The following is a 16,584-nucleotide window of genomic DNA, read 5'->3' as shown; positions in this document are numbered from 1 at the left end:
TTCTTGCTTTGTTTGTAACAGCAAGAACTTATACTAAAAACTGCCACAGCAACTGTTTTACACTATGTACTGGTGGGAAGTCACTAACATGTGCTTTTTATGAATGGAAAATGGAGATCAGCTACTCATACCTGTGTAGGTGTATATATAAACTCGTCATTTACACCGACCACGTTTGTTGAGGTGAAATCTCCCTGACAAACTTTCCGTATGTATAAGGCTGAGTGTTAAACTGAATGAATATTTGTGCCGAGAACTTGACTTCCATGTTGGCTGTGCCATTTCAACATGTCATTCTGTGGTCTGTGGCTGTACACAGCACATCCGGACTGCGTGTTTTTCTAACATCTCTTCATCTAATGATGCCTAGTCTCTTATCTGCACCACTGACTGTCAGATTAATAGGCTGCTGCTTGTTCCTTTTTACTCCTCTCTTTCTCTAAGGCAAGCGTCACTAAGCCTAACCATAAGTATTAAACTTTGGCACATAGGCCTACCTTGTGTATTTCATATTTTTGTTAAATTAGAGAGAAAATGAGTTTACGAGATATTTTGAGATGGGCTCTTTAGACTTGGACTACTAGCAAAGCTCCCTAGAAAACACATAGTGAGGCCCAGGCAACCACCCAGAATGACCTAGTACTGGCCTAGCACTAACCCATTTCCCTAGAGCATCCACCCAAAACCCCTCCTTTCTCTTTTTCTGTCTCTTTTGCTTTGCTGTCCTGATATTATGAATCAATTGTTTGCTTATCCTCCTAGTTGACTCTGTTCTGAAGAGTTTGTATCATGTTCACATTCCTCCGAACAGTACAACGGACACTTTGTGCTGGAGTAGAAAGGCAAAGGTGGCTGTTTTCCCAAAAGGAGAAGTCAGCTTACTCAAGCGCAAGCTTTTGACTTGTCATCGTTACAACTGCTTTCCCCCCTCCAAAAAAAAAAGAAAAAGCCTTGAGTGCCATTGTGGCTTCGTTGATAACACAAGTGGTGCAATAGTTTCTTGCTCCGGCGACCCTCATCCTGAGATCAGAGGTCAAACGCACTGTATGGTATCACGGATGACGGTCAACAATGAGCTGCTGTTCAGCAGAAGTGATGCTGATAGAGATTAGAGAAAAAGGCTCCTTTTGTGTTTTTTGGACCTGAATAAAGCGGAAACATGGAGATTCGAAATGACTTTCCCTAGTGCGAACTGTGTTGATATGCTACACGTTTTGCAGGCATGTTTTGTGGAAACTCCAAACGTCTGTTTGTTTGCCCTCAAAATGCTGTTGTGGTGGCAGTACACATTTCTGCTTTGTGTGTGAGCAGTTTCAAACTCAAATGAAGTAGCCAATTATGAAAGGCTTTATGAAAACTGATCCCAGACCTGCTGAATGAAGACTGTAATAAACAAAGTCCCCTGCAGTAAAGCAGCAAGTAAACCCGGATGAAGAGATCCCCTCAGGACTGGCTTCACTGAGCCAGAGCGCTCCACCCTCAGAGACTCCATGCTAACTCCGGCTATGCTGCCATAGCAACAGACAGGAGCGCTGCGCTTTTAAAGGCTCTTGAGATGGTTTTGCTTTTTAAGGGAGTGTAGAAAGAGCATCATTTAGTTTTTTGAAGCTCATAATGCTGCACGCTGTTTGTCGATTAGTGTCTTACCAAATACTGTATGTGGAAAAATTATACATTAGCCATTACTCCAGACAAAAGTGTTGCGTGATCCTTCAAAAATCATTCTAATATGTGTATTTGTTGCGTAATTATTATTGATACTGATTTATTAAAGGAGAAGTTCACTTTTAAAATGAAAATTCTGTCATCATATAATCACCCTCATGTTGTTTCAAACCTGAATGAATTTCTTTCTTCTGCTGAACAGAAAGGAAGATATTTAGAAGAATATCAGTAACCAGGCAGTTTTTGGGTCCCATTGACTTCCATAGTAGGAAAAAAATATACTATGGAAGTCAATGGGACCCAAAAACTGTCTGGTTACTGACATTCTTCTAAATATCTTCCTTTCTGTTCAGCAGAAGAAAGAAATTCATACAGGTTTGAAACAACATGAGGGTGATTATATGATGACAGAATTTTCATTTTAAAAGTGAACTTCTCCTTTAATTAATGGTTCCTATTATCAGTGTTTTTGCTGCTTAACGTTTTTGTGGAAATTCTTTCAGAATTCTTTGATTTAGAAAGTTCGAAAGGGAATCATTTATTTGAAATAGAAATCTTTTTGTAACATCATAAATGTCTTTACTGTCACTTTTGATCAATTTAATCCACCCTTGCTGAATAAAATGTCTTTAAAAAAAAGAAATGGTAGTGAATGGTAGTTTATCACAGTTTCCACAAAATATTAAGCAGCACTAATGTTTGCAACATTGATGATAATGTGACATATTTATATATAAATGCTTTATCTTGTAAGTTTGACCTCCCTCCCTTTTATTTTGTACTCTTGATATTTTAAGTAATGTCCTGCCCTGTCAATAATAATATCTATAATGATTTTTACTTAGAATTTTACTTTATAGTAGTGAATATCTTTATATATTTTGTACATTTTGATATATTATTTATATTTTTTAAGTTACTATACTGTATGTGTGTGCGTTTGAGAGAGCAGGAGAAAGAGAATGTGCTTTCCGCATATAATAAAATGTAATTTTGTGGCAAAAAACATGGAAATAGTTTGTCGTTTTTACCCTATTGTTTACTAGATTTTTTTGCTCGGTCAGTGTCGTTGTGGGTTTTGGTTCTGTAGGCTGTAAAGACCTGCCTGCAACTACTTTAGCCGTGCGTTTCCCTGAAAATTGAAAAAGTGCACACCTTAAACGTTCGTCAACCAATCAGAACCAAGCATTCAAAAGCCCTGTAGTATAATGAATTCAAATAAAATTAAATATACTTGATATAATATATTAAAGGCATAGTTAAGTTCACCCAAAAATGAAAATTCTGTCATTAATTATTCATCCTCATGTCGTTCCAAAACTGTAAGGGCCGTTACATAGTCAACGCGAGCAACACGAGCAAGCAACGCGAGCGACGCGCTCCCTTTCATAGTCTAAACAGTGGACGCAAGCAAACGCAAGCTTCACGGGCGATGCGTGAAATGCAATACACCGCTCACGCAACAGGGGGTATTAGAGTCATAGTAGAGTTACGCGCGTCCTATTCGCTTTGGACTCGCGAATGGATTCTTCAAGCGTCGAACTAGACGCGATAGACGCAAATTTGACGCTCTATTCGCGTTTGGTGTGAACGCAGCATAATAACAGGCTGCGATGTCAAGATTGCAATGCTGGAGTGTGTGTGTGTGTGTGTCAGAGAGAGAGGCACGGGTGCGATCGAACAGTAGAAACATAAAAACATACTCCGTCATTTTGTTCATACAGGACATCATTAAACTGCAAAGTGTTTATCCTACTTATATTTGTGTAAAACACAACATTGTGCTTTTGTCAAACTGTAAACTCTTGTCAAACTGTAACCTACAACTGTCACCCAACCAAAATCACACACACATACATTGTAGAGGAGATTTATACGTATAAGCTCGCATAATTTTTCCTCTTCGCCCGCCATTGTATTCAAACCTTCTTCTGTAAACATAATACTTGAATTAATGTACAATACTTGCTATGTCGCCCCCACCGACAACGCATAGTATTGCGTGCATCGGCCCGTTGCGTATCAAAAACTAGGACGACACATTTGGCTACGCATCGACGCATAATGGCGGCCGAAGCGTAGCGATGCGTAGCCTTGTGGACACGTATGCGTACCCATGCGTTGACTATTTAACGGCCCTAAGACTTTCATTCATCTTCGGAACACAAATGAAGATCTTTTTTATGAAATCTGAGATTTCTGTCCCTCCATTGACAGCCTACGCAACTATACCACTGTACCACTTTCAAGCCCCAGAAAGATAAAGACATCATAAAAGTAATCCATGTGACTCAATTTTATGAAGCGACGCAAGTGCTTTATTTGTGCAAAGAAAAGAAATAAACAAAATGCACCATTTTATTTACAAAATATTAATCTCCAACGCGTGTTCACAAGAGCACCATGACGCATGCACATGTTGTGTTGACTCGAGAGCAGACATTATTGCATGAGCACACATTGGAGATTTATACTTTTTTGCATTAACCAAGCACTTGCGTCGCTTCATAAAATTGTAAATGGGAAAATGTAAATGGTAAAATTGAACCACTGGAGTCAGATGGATTACTTTTATGATGTCTTTACTATCTTTCTGGGGCTTGAAAGTGTTAGTTGCGTAGACTGTCAGTGGAGGGACAGAAAGCTCTCAGATTTCATCAAAAAATTCTTCATCTGTGTTCTGAAGATGAACGATAGTCTTACGGGTTTGGAACGACATGAGTATGAGTGAGTAAAGACAGAATTTTAATTTTTGAGTGAACTATCCCTTTAATGGTAAATGCATATGTAATTGTGTATACATTCTTTGGTGGGGGGTGCTTTGACTTATTTAAAAGGTATTAAACAACATATTTATGTATGTTTTTTGTGAGATATTGTACATTTCACAAACCTGATCTCTGATTTCTTGTCTTTCTTAGGTGCCGACAAAGAAGCTGAAGAAGTTCGAGAAGGAGTATCTGTCTCTGAAAGAGAGCCAGCTGCAACAGGAAGACCCAATAGACAGATATCAGGTAAGCAGGAACCTGATTTAGCCTCCCCTCCTCCAGTCCTCATCCTCACCTCCTACGTTCATCTTTATCTTCATCTTCGTCTCTCAGTTCAGGACTGTGTAGCGGGCTGCACTGGAAACCACAGACGCTGTACGTCGCAGGGAAAGAGCTAAACACTCGCCAAACATTCGCATTGTAGATTCTAGTTTTGTACACCAAATATTTTAATTTATTTTTAGAGCATTTAAATGAAGGAAAAAGTGACATATTTTTTAATTTAAGTGCCTTGTTTATTTTTTTATCATACATTAAAAAAAAAAAAAAAAAGCTGTGACATAGCTTTTGTGTTTTTGTTGGCACATTTAAGTCTCATGTTTACATTAACTGAAATGTTTAAAAGGCACAAAAAAACATGCTTTTTTAATTTAAATTTACCGCATTTATTTGAATGTATTATTTTTGTAATTTTTTTAAGCTTCTATTCTTCACATGAAAAAATGTGTAATCCTAAGCAATATGTATAACTTTTTTTTTAAAATATTTGTATGAATGTGTGCTTTCACAAGCAACGTGCAGTGTTGAAAAGCCATGCATGCTATTAAAGGAAGCTCCATTACTCAGTGGTTTCCTTGCTGTCACTTCCTGTTTACCCTCTCCCTCACTCACCCATCTAACCAATGAGATTCCCTCACTCACTCATTTAACCAATGATCTGTGGCGGGGGGTGGAGCATGGACAGGCGGTGTTGTATGTTTCGAGCGGTGCTGGATGGGGAAGGCCTCTGCGGTTCTTGTTCTAGTGGGTGTAGTGTTCACTGTGTTGGGGTCGACGGTGCAGGTAAGCCTTCAGCCCAACAGCGCTCATTGGCTACTAACATCTGCCTGCGTGTGTGTGTGTTTGTTTCTCTGATCCATTTGAAATGATGACCTCAAGCCTTCCATGTTACATTAACTGCTGTGCACAACCTAACCAGCAATGTGTGTGTGTGTGTGTGTGTGTAAATGGAAGTCAGATGACAGCTTTCCCCTTCCTGATAAGGAAGTGTGTGTCATGTGAGGCAGTGGGAGACTCCCTGTGACAACGCCAGCTCTCTAATCAGGCAATGCAGAAGTCACACTGTGGTCATTTAGTGTGATTTCTCAAGACTGGATGTGAAAAACTGTTCCTAGATCAGCATGTGATTCAAGTTTCTTTACATATGGCTCCTAGTCTCCTATAGTGTCAAGTTTTGTAGTCAATGTGCAGCTTTTTGTGTTTCCTGATTTTATTTGGGAGGGATAGTCTACTGAATTATGAGTTATGTGGAATATAATTCAAATTAAAACATTTTTGGAATATTTAATATACAAACATGCATGAATGCATTAAATTTCTGACAATTCTTTGCGAGCCGTTTCATTTACCATTTTATATATTTTTAATTATAATTTTTGTAATCATGCTATTAATTATCTTAATTAATTACTTGTTTATCATCTTTGTAGTATTATTATATTACTATGTTTTATAATTATAATCTTCTACTATTTTATGCACTTTTTTACTATTATTATCTTTATTTATTTGACTATTAATTACTTGATTTAGTACCATCTATGATTTTTTACTATTATTATAGTCTTTTAGTAATTTATCTATTTGCGCTACTATTTATTTATTTGCTATTATTAATTTAACTATTTTTTTTATTATAATAGTAATCTTTTATAATTTTATATAATTTATCTATTTATTTAGTTATGTTACTTTATGTACTCTATATGTTATATATATATATATATATATATATATATATATCATTTTTTTAATTTTTTATTATTTATTACTTTTTTTTACCTGTTATTACAATCTTTTATTATTTTAGAAGATTTTTTTTTTTAGAATTATTTTACTGTTTTTATACTTCTTTATTTCCTATAATTATCTTAATTTGTTACCCATCTATAATTTTTTTGATATCTTTTACTACTATATATATATATATTTTTTACTATATATAAGATAATAATAGGAAATAAAGAAGTATAAAAACAGTTTAAAAAATCTTCTAAAATAGTAAAAGATTGTAATTGTATGTATATATGTGTGTATGTGTATATATATATATATATATATATATATATATATATATATATATATATATATATATATATGTATATATATATATATATATATATATATATATATATATATGTGTATATATATATATATATATATATATATATATATATATATATATATAAATGTATATATATATATATATATGTATATATATATGCATATATATATATATGTATATACATATGTATATATATATATATGTATATATATATATTATGGGGGGCCAAACAGGAAATAATTCTATGTAAATCCGAATATATAGTTAAAACTCTGAATATATAGTTGTAAATCCTGAATATATAAATGTAACCCTGAATATATAGTTATAACTCTGAATATATAAATGTAAATCCTGAATATATAGTTATAACTCTGAATATATAAATGTAAATCTGAATATATAAATGTAAATCCCGAATATAGTTATCTCTGAATATATAAATGTAACTCTGAATATATAGTTATAACTCTGAATATATAAATGTAAATCCTGAATATATAGTTATAACTCTGAATATATAAATATAAATCCTGAATATATAGTTATAACTCTGAATATATAAATGTAAATCTGAATATATAGTTATAACTCTGAATATATAAATGTAAATCCTGAATATATAGTTATAACTCTGAATATATAAATGTAAATCCTGAATATATAGTTATAACTCTGAATATATAAATGTAAATCCCGAATATATAGTTATAACTCTGAATATATAAATGTAACTCTGAATATATAGTTATAACTCTGAATATATAAATGTAAATCCTGAATATATAGTTATAACTCTGAATATATAAATGTAAATCCTGAATATATAGTTATAACTCTGAATATATAAATGTAAATCCCGAATAGTTAAAACTCTGAATATATAGTTGTAAATCCTGAATATATAGTTATAACTCTGAATATATAAATGTAACTCTGAATATATAGTTATAACTCTGAATATATAAATGTAAATCCTGAATATATAGTTATAACTCAGCATGTGAGCTCCGCTCAATATTCCGCTCTATGCCAATGCGCTCCAGTCAGTCGCTCACGGCCCAAGCGCTCAAATCCCGCTCCGACATGAAATCTCAGTGTAACGTAGGCTACTGTACTATAGCCTTTGTTGATTATTTTTAAGGCATTGTTGGGGGCATTTACCATTTTGCATAGGTGGTCTCAGCACATTGTTTGTGTGATAATAGGCCATTCTTTAAACTTTATTAGTTTCAGAAAGATTCTCGCGGATACAGAGACAGTTGAAACAAAGGTAGATCTTTATTTTACAAAAGCACAAGGTTTTGGTGTTATTGTGAATGTACACAAATAAAAGTAGACCCTTTGTAGTTGTCTTACACACTAATCTGTATGGCCAAAAATTGACTGAGTTTCTTCCGCTGTCATTAAAGAAAAATCCATCAGAACGCGCTGGCGCGTTCGTTGTACAGGGTTAGAGAAAAGCTTATTTAGTTTCATATTTATGTTTAAATAATATGCTGGGCTGCATTTCCCGAAAACCTTCTTTTACGCTATCATTCTTAAGTTATAACTCAGGCTTTACCTTAACGTTAATAAGTGTTTCCCGAAACGTTCTTAGTTAAGAATACCTTCTGTAAGTCATTCGTTCGTATGGTTGGTCTGGAGCACTCTTAGCTATACCTTATCACTATTGACAGTTCATTACGATAGGCCACCACTGTTTCTTTACATCTCAGTCTATACAAATATAATTCTGCTAATTGAAGAAGTGTTTTCATGCAAAGAACATTGTCATTACACTGATGTGATTTTATGTTGTTATTAATTATATTATCCAAAGTTTTATCAACTGGCAAACCGTTAGGCAGTAGATTAGCTGTATGTTTAACCTAAACTCTGAGACCATTTTGAGGGATTTCCATCTGGATTTGGCCTACCCAAATTGAAAAGCTTCCCATACCCACATATAGTGGTCTAAATACACAATTTTTGTGTCATTTTAAAGGAAACCCTTTGAAGTTTCATAAACCACTGCAAGAATAAAAGATCCCCCCCCCCCCCCCCCCCCCCCCCCCCCCCCCCATTTAATTTATTTAATTATTATAAATTTTTTTTTTTTGGACATTCGTTTGAATTATTCATTCTAAATTATTCGTACTAAGAACGTTTCGGGAAACACTTATTAACGTTAAGGTAAAGCCTGAGTTATAACTTAAGAATGATAGCGTAAAAGAAGGTTTTCGGGAAATGCAGCCCAGCATATTATTTAAACATAAATATGAAACTAAATAAGCTTTTCTCTAACCCTGTACAACGAACGCGCCAGCGCGTTCTGATGGATTTTTCTTCAATGACAGCGGAAGAAACTCCGTCAATTTTTGGCCATACAGATTAGTGTGTAAGACAACTACAAAGGGTCTACTTTATTTGTGTACATTCACAATAACACCAAAACCTTGTGCTTTTGTAAAATAAAGATCTACCTTTGTTTCAACTGTCTCTGTATCCACGAGAATCTTTCTGAAACTAATAAAGTTTAAAGAATGGCCTATTATCACACAAACAATGTGCTGAGACCACCTATGCAAAATGGTAAATGTCCCCAACAATGCCTTAAAAATAATCAAAAAAAGGCTATAGTACAGTAGCCTACGTTACACTGAGATTTCATGTCGGAGCGGGATTTGAGCGCTTGGGCCGTGAGCGATTGACTGGAGCGCATTGGCATAGAGCGGAATATTGAGCGGAGCTCACATGCTGAGTTATAACTATATATTCAGGATTTACATTTATATATTCAGAGTTATAACTATATATTCGGGATTTACATTTATATATTCAGATTTACATTTATATATTCAGATTTACATTTGTATATTCAGAGTTATAACTATATATTCAGGATTTACATTTATATATTCAGAGTTATAACTATATATTCAGAGTTACATTTATATATTCAGAGTTATAACTATATATTCGGGATTTACATTTATATATTCAGATTTACATTTATATATTCAGAGTTATAACTATATATTCAGGATTTACAACTATATATTCAGAGTTATAACTATATATTCAGGATTTACATTTATATATTCAGAGTTATAACTATATATTCAGGATTTACATTTATATATTCAGAGTTATAACTATATATTCAGGATTTACATTTATATATTCAGAGTTATAACTATATATTCAGGATTTACATTTATATATTCAGAGTTATAACTATATATTCGGGATTTACATTTATATATTCAGATTTACATTTATATATTCAGAGTTATAACTATATATTCAGGGTTGCATTTATATATTCAGGATTTACAACTATATATTCAGAGTTTTAACTATATATTCAGATTTACATAGAATTATTTCCTGTTTGGCCCCCCATAATATATATATATATATATATATATATATATATATGTATGTATGTATGTATATATATGTGTATATGTGTATATGTGTGTGTATATATATATATATATATATATATATGTATATATATTACTATTACTATTATTTTATATAGCAATTTTAAATCATTTGTTGTAAAAAAAAAAAGACAAAATATTATGCTCTGTGCTGACAAAAAATAATTGTCAAAAATATTGAAACAGGAGAATTTTTGTGGCAAAATTAGTATATGTATAGTATATTGTTGCATTCATGTATTGCAAAACGGTGCAGTTTACCCAATCATGTACTTTCATACACATTTGTAATGCTTACATGTGAGTGCTTGTGAAATTTGAGTCTGTAGCTTGTGCAAAGCTAGCCTCGCAGTCTTTTCAGTCTCCGTCTGTTAACCTGCACGAGTTCTCCTCAATAAAGTAATAAATGAACTGCGTGTGTGTCCCTGCAGAGAGAAAACCGGCGACTGCAGGAGGCCAGCATGCGTCTGGAGCAGGAGAACGATGATCTTGCCCATGAACTGGTGACCAGCAAGATAGCACTGAGGAATGACCTGGACCAGGTATTTCTACACTAGTTAACACACTATACATTTGGCTTTTGTTTAGATCATGCGTATTTTAAAGTGCTGCATTCTCAGGCCGAGGACAAAGCTGATGTTTTGAACAAAGAACTGCTCAACACTAAACAACGTCTGGTAGAGACCGAGGAGGAGAAGAGAAGACAAGAGGAGGAGACGGCACAGGTACGAGGATCGAGGGCTCTAAATGTCTCTGGCGCTATGTAGTATTAAACTTAACTGCTACAGACATGAACAAGACTGTTTTTGCTTTTCAGCTGAAGGAAGTGTTCAGGAGAGAGCTGGAGAAAGCAGAGTTAGAGATCAAGAAGACCACAGCTATCATAGCAGAGTATAAACAGGTGTGCTTGAGTGTCCCATACATATCTAGAAATCCCATAATCCTCTAAATTCACCCCACACTTCAGGGCAGTGGGATTATAGTTAACGCATATAAAATAATTGTTGCTTGAAATAAAATAAATGTCAACTGAATCAGGGTTATTATAGTTAACTGAAACTAGAACCATAAAAAAAAAACATTTGTTGCTTGAAATAAAATACATGTTAACTGAAAAAGAAAAAAATAATATTTTCATTTAGTTATAACTGAAACTAAATTTGAAATAAAAATGACAAAAACAACGAAATTACTAAACATTTTATTAAAATGAAAATGGAATCATGGGATCAATGGTATTTCAAAATATTAATAAAAATATATTAGTATCTCAATGGTACTAAAATAATACTGACTGAAATAAAATGTTTAAAAAATGTAAACTACTAATATTTCAGTTAGTTGCCAAGGAAACATCTAATTTCCATTTAATTTAACTTGATGTACTAAGCCAACACAGCAGACTCATGGAAAAATACATTGGATATTATCATTTTTTTTGTCATGACTAAAATGGACTCAAAATGTTTCAGAACTTAAAGTAATTGTGTACGTAGTAAAACAATACAAATAAAATATCATTATATTATTTACAATACACAGCATGGTTTTTAATTATATTTTTAGGGGGGACAACCCTCAGATGGGGTGGGTCCTGACCCAAAAATTACAAAAACTTAAATTTCAAATGAAAATGGAATATATATATATAACAAAAATCCAAATAACACTAAAACAACATGACTGAGATAAAATCTTAAAATATAAGCTTATTTTGTTTCAGTTAGTTGCTTGCCAAGAACCATTTTTTTATTTATTTAACTTGATGATTTATTTAACTGAAATAAAAACTTTATAGAAATAAATAAATAATGATTAAAAACAACAAAAAAGGCTAAAACTTCATCTAAATCGAAATTGGAAAATGAAAATAAAAAATATAACAAAAAAGGAATTCAAGCTAGAAATAAAACCTATAATAGTATCTCAATGATACTAAAATAACATCTTCAGGACCTTACATCTCTTTTTTAGTATTTATTGTGATGGATCAAGTATAATAAGATCTGAAATATGGTCTTTTGTTTGTGTTAGATATGTTCCCAGTTGAGTACGAGGCTGGAGAAACAGCAGGCGTCCACAAAAGAAGAACTGGATATAGTTAAGGTGGGTAACTAGTCTTTGAGTGCTCTAATGTGCTCTGTTGAGTATGTGATGATCAGTATCTCTTGTTCTTCCAGGCTAAAGTGATGGCGTGTGAGCGCTGTAGGGAAGTGTTCAGCAAAGACGGACCCCTGCAGATCCCTGCGGTGAGTCAGGACAACCGGGACACGGACGTGGATGAGGAGAAGGACTCGCTCAAGGCCCAGCTGAGAGAGCTAGAGCTAGAGCTGGCACAAACCAAACTCCAGCTGGTGGAGGCCAAGTGCAAGATCCAGGTCAGTCGTCACGGCATATATAACACCATCGATTTACACAATCAAGCTGCAGGTCAAAATCAACTTTTATCTGTTTAAAGGGAGATTTGGGATTAGCTACTGTTTTATAGATATAGTTGTATCTCACTACATTTTAGTGGCAGGTTAACATTACATAATAAAGTCATAACATTACTATTTGTAACATTTTGAGAATATGAGTTGTGTTTTGAATACTTCACTTTAATATTGATTTTCTTATGACTTCTCATATTCCAACTTTGTAGTTCTGACTTTATGCTCAAAATGTAAGCTTTATTTTCTAAGTATTACTACTAAAATTTCATAGTGTTACGTCTTGATCCACATAATTTTGACTTTTATCGATTTTTTTTTTCCAATTTATTTTCAGAATTTTGACTAACCTGTGATTTTACAACGTAATTTTGACTTAAATCTCATAATGTTACGACTTTGTTCACATAATTTTGAATTAAATCTGGTTACGACTGTTCACATAATTTGGCCTTAAATCTCATAATGTTACAACTTTGTTCACGTAATTTGAACTTAAATCTCATAATGTTACAACTTTGTTCACATAATTTTTACTTAAATCTCGTTACGACTTTGTTCACATAATTTTGACTGAAAGGGATGGTTCAGAGAAAAATCAACCTAGGGTCCTTTGCACCATGACCTCGAGCCAAACACCCCGCCAGAAGCTTTTTTTCCCTTGGCTGAACATTATTAAAGTTAGAGCTTATTTCGAGATATCAGCCGAATGGCTTAGTGCAGGCGCTAATGGATCCAAGGATGTATCTCGTAAATTACCCCACTAATAATACTACTGCTAACCCGGACATCGAGGTCACTTCCGTGATTTGGGAAAAGCACGTAAAAGTCCTGACAGAAAACGATGCATAAGGATGTAGTGTAACGACAAATTATAATTTTTTCCGAAGTGTTGACAACTTAGTGTTAACTAATAATTGTTATTAACTGGTACTACCAACAAAATATTAGTGCATTCCTGGAACTGGGCGTCGTTACACTACATCCTTATGCATCGCTTTCTGTCAGGACTTTTACGTGCTTTTCCCAAACCACTGAAGTGATGTCGTGTTCGGGTTAGCGGTAGCATTAGCCATCAGGCAAGTGTTATTTAAATAAACTCCTGATGTACTTACAAACTTTCCAATGCCTCGTTTTATGAGTACAGAACCTATTTGTACTACTGTATAAGTTTGGTACCATTCTGGGCATTATTAGTGGGGTAATTTAAGAGATACAAATTTGGATCCATTAGCGCCTGCACTAAGCCATTCGGCTGATATCTCTAAATAAGCTCTAATTTTAATAATGTTCGACCAAGGGAAAAAAGGCTTCTGGGGGGATGTTTGGCTCGATGTCATAATGTTACAACTTTGTTCACATAATTTTGACTTAAATCTCATGATACGACTTTATCATGAGATTTAACGTTACGACTTAATTTGGACTTAAATAAATATAATAATGTTACGACTTTTTCCATGTAATTTTGATTTACTTTCATAATTTTGACTATTCTCATTTTTACTTTTCTTGTCATTTTTACTTAAATCTCGTAATTTTATGACTTTGCTCACAAACTTTTGCTTTAATCTCATAATTTTGACTTCATTTTTGTCATTTTGACTTCATTTTCAAACTATTACAAATGTAATCTTGTACTGTTAAGACTTTATTATCGAAACTTTGACTTATAGATTTTTTTGTGGCACTAAAACGCTGCTGTCTTACCAAAGAAACTCAGCTAACAAATGTAAATATCACTTAGCAGTTTACAGCCATGTCAGTTTACAGTAACTTAAATATAATTTGTTAATGTGTACCAGGAGCTGGAGCATCAGAGGGGCGTTTTGATGACTGAGGTTCAAGCTGCCAAAAACTCCTGGTTCAGTAAAACACTGGGCAACCTCAAGAATTCCTCCGGTAACCAGTCACCGTCCTCACCCAAAGAGGGCCAGTAGGACTCGCCAAGGGCTTAACCAAAGGGTAGAGGAGCGTGACCCTTCCACTTGGCCAATCGGAGTAGAAAACAAGCTCTCTAATGAACACTACTAGCAACACAACATTGCAATGCAGTATTCCCTCGCATGGACTAATGAAGGACTTGAACAAACCAGATGCACTTACTACTGTTACAATTTCCTTTGCTTGCGATGCCACCTAGTGGATATTAACAAGTACCAGATAATAATTATTACTTTACCCATGTTCACCCCATTATCCACTTCTGTGGATTGAGTTTGTGTCAGCAAACTGTCAGTTCTAGCATGCAAGTACATAATCTATGACCTTTAGACCATCAGATCAAAGAGTCTAATTGTTTTCTCAGAGGGAATACTGCATTCTGCTACCATTAAAAGTACAAAAAAAGTTTTTTTGTTTTTCTATATAGAAATAATAAATGTAACAGTTTTGTCATATAAATATGTATAACTAAATGTTGATTTTTATTTTAATCTTGTACAGTTCTGAAAGGAAAGTGTTCCATTATTTTTTACGATTTTGAATATGAATGTCCTCTTTATAAATGTCAAATACCGAAAAGCACAGAAAATATAGACCATGTATGGAAACGAGCACCCCGTGACATTCCCTTTCCGTCCATTCTCGTAGTTTTCCATTGCTGTAGACTATTCATAGACAGACTCGCACGTAATTCATCAGGCGACGCAAAGCTTTCACGTTGCGATGGCCACACGATATTCATGCCAAGCTGCACATATTGTTTATTTTATGTTATTTAACTGGTATACATGAGCGATTCAGTGACCAATGCCATGCAGAAATCACAAACTTGTCAAGATGTCCGAGCGTCTTAAAAGCCATATGGAGTCAAAGTGTACACCTGCAATCAATTTCATCTGCTATTTGTCAGGATGTCCATATTAATAGTTTTCCTATACGTGTTGTATTTCACAAAGCGGATTTGAATGATCTGCATGGCTCTTATTCACGCTAACGAATCACCATATTTACACTGATATAAAAAAAAAATATTGTCTTCTATTTTGTCATTTTTGAAACTGTGATTTAAAAATGCCAAACTAATTATACAAATTATAAAAGAGATGTCAGTTTAATATGAATTGATAATGCTGTCCTGTGGGTTTCTACAGATGGTTCCAGGTGTTTTTATATTGTAATCTACAGGACTAAAGACGTTGCGTCTGGTTTATTGTTGGTTCATCTGTTCCAGCCTGCTGATGTCGTCTGTCTAGTAACTATCTGACAGTAAACATATGGTTCTTGGTCCATGTTTCATTTGATTCACACCTTTCGTTGTTTCAATAAACAGTAACGCTAAAATCAAGCTTTTGTCTGTATATTTATGTTTTCTGGTAGTATCTCAGCTTCACTTACCTTTCTGCTTATTATTTTTTTAAGTGATATTTTAGACTCTTGCCTTTATTTTATAGGACAGTGCTAGGGTAGACATTATTTGTGTAATAAAATTGTTTATTATTTTTTTTAACATAATTTTATGTAAATATGAAAGAAATACACCTCATATGACAAAGAGTCCAATGTGTGGCATCGCGATACTACTTGGTATCATGATACTTACACACGTACTTCAGGTCGCAGCGCCAGCAGTTTCACTTCAGGTTCTTCACACTCCATTTGTATGTGTAACGTAGTGTTTTACGTATGCAGTGCAAAAGCAGCACGGTATGGAATGGGTATTCGCCTTCCAGCGTTAACATGCAAGTCTCGCACGTTTTGGCCCTGTTGGCCTTCCATTCACGAGCTCATTGTGCTGTCACATAGGCTATATATGACGCGTCGCATAGGCTGTTTTCCACAAACATAACATTTATTCATTATTTTTTATTTTAAATCCAAATGTTGTTACTGAAAATGTTTTTTTCAGCATTGTGATTCTCTTTGTACACAGTAAAGTTAGGTACAATCTTTCATAGACATATTCACTTTTAAACGCACTGCATCACCATAAAGTGCCTTTG

At 34.1% G+C, this 16,584-nt stretch overlaps 1 protein-coding gene across 6 annotated transcripts in view; it reads left to right on the top strand.

Moving 5' to 3' along the window:
• Positions 1-15,929, top strand: part of rabgap1l (RAB GTPase activating protein 1-like) — a 94,655-nt gene extending 78,726 nt beyond the window's left edge. For 3 of the 6 annotated variants that reach the window (XM_084116557.1, XM_084116560.1, XM_084116561.1), the window contains 7 exons: positions 4,587-4,679; positions 10,640-10,750; positions 10,829-10,933; positions 11,026-11,109; positions 12,243-12,314; positions 12,389-12,586; positions 14,446-15,929. In XM_084116557.1, the coding sequence (XP_083972683.1) occupies positions 4,587-4,679; positions 10,640-10,750; positions 10,829-10,933; positions 11,026-11,109; positions 12,243-12,314; positions 12,389-12,586; positions 14,446-14,580 (798 nt within the window). In that variant the 3' untranslated portion in view covers positions 14,581-15,929. The other 3 variants (XM_084116562.1, XM_084116559.1, XM_084116558.1) reach the window with 3 other exon arrangements.
• The last annotated feature ends 655 nt before the right edge of the window (positions 15,930-16,584 follow it).

The sequence above is a fragment of the Abramis brama genome, assembly GCF_963993115.1.
Source record: "Abramis brama genome assembly, chromosome: 6".
Classification (NCBI taxonomy): Eukaryota; Metazoa; Chordata; class Actinopteri; order Cypriniformes; family Leuciscidae; genus Abramis; species Abramis brama.
The sequence above is the reverse complement of the archived record's forward strand: the minus strand, read 5'-3'. Positions and strand labels throughout refer to the sequence as shown.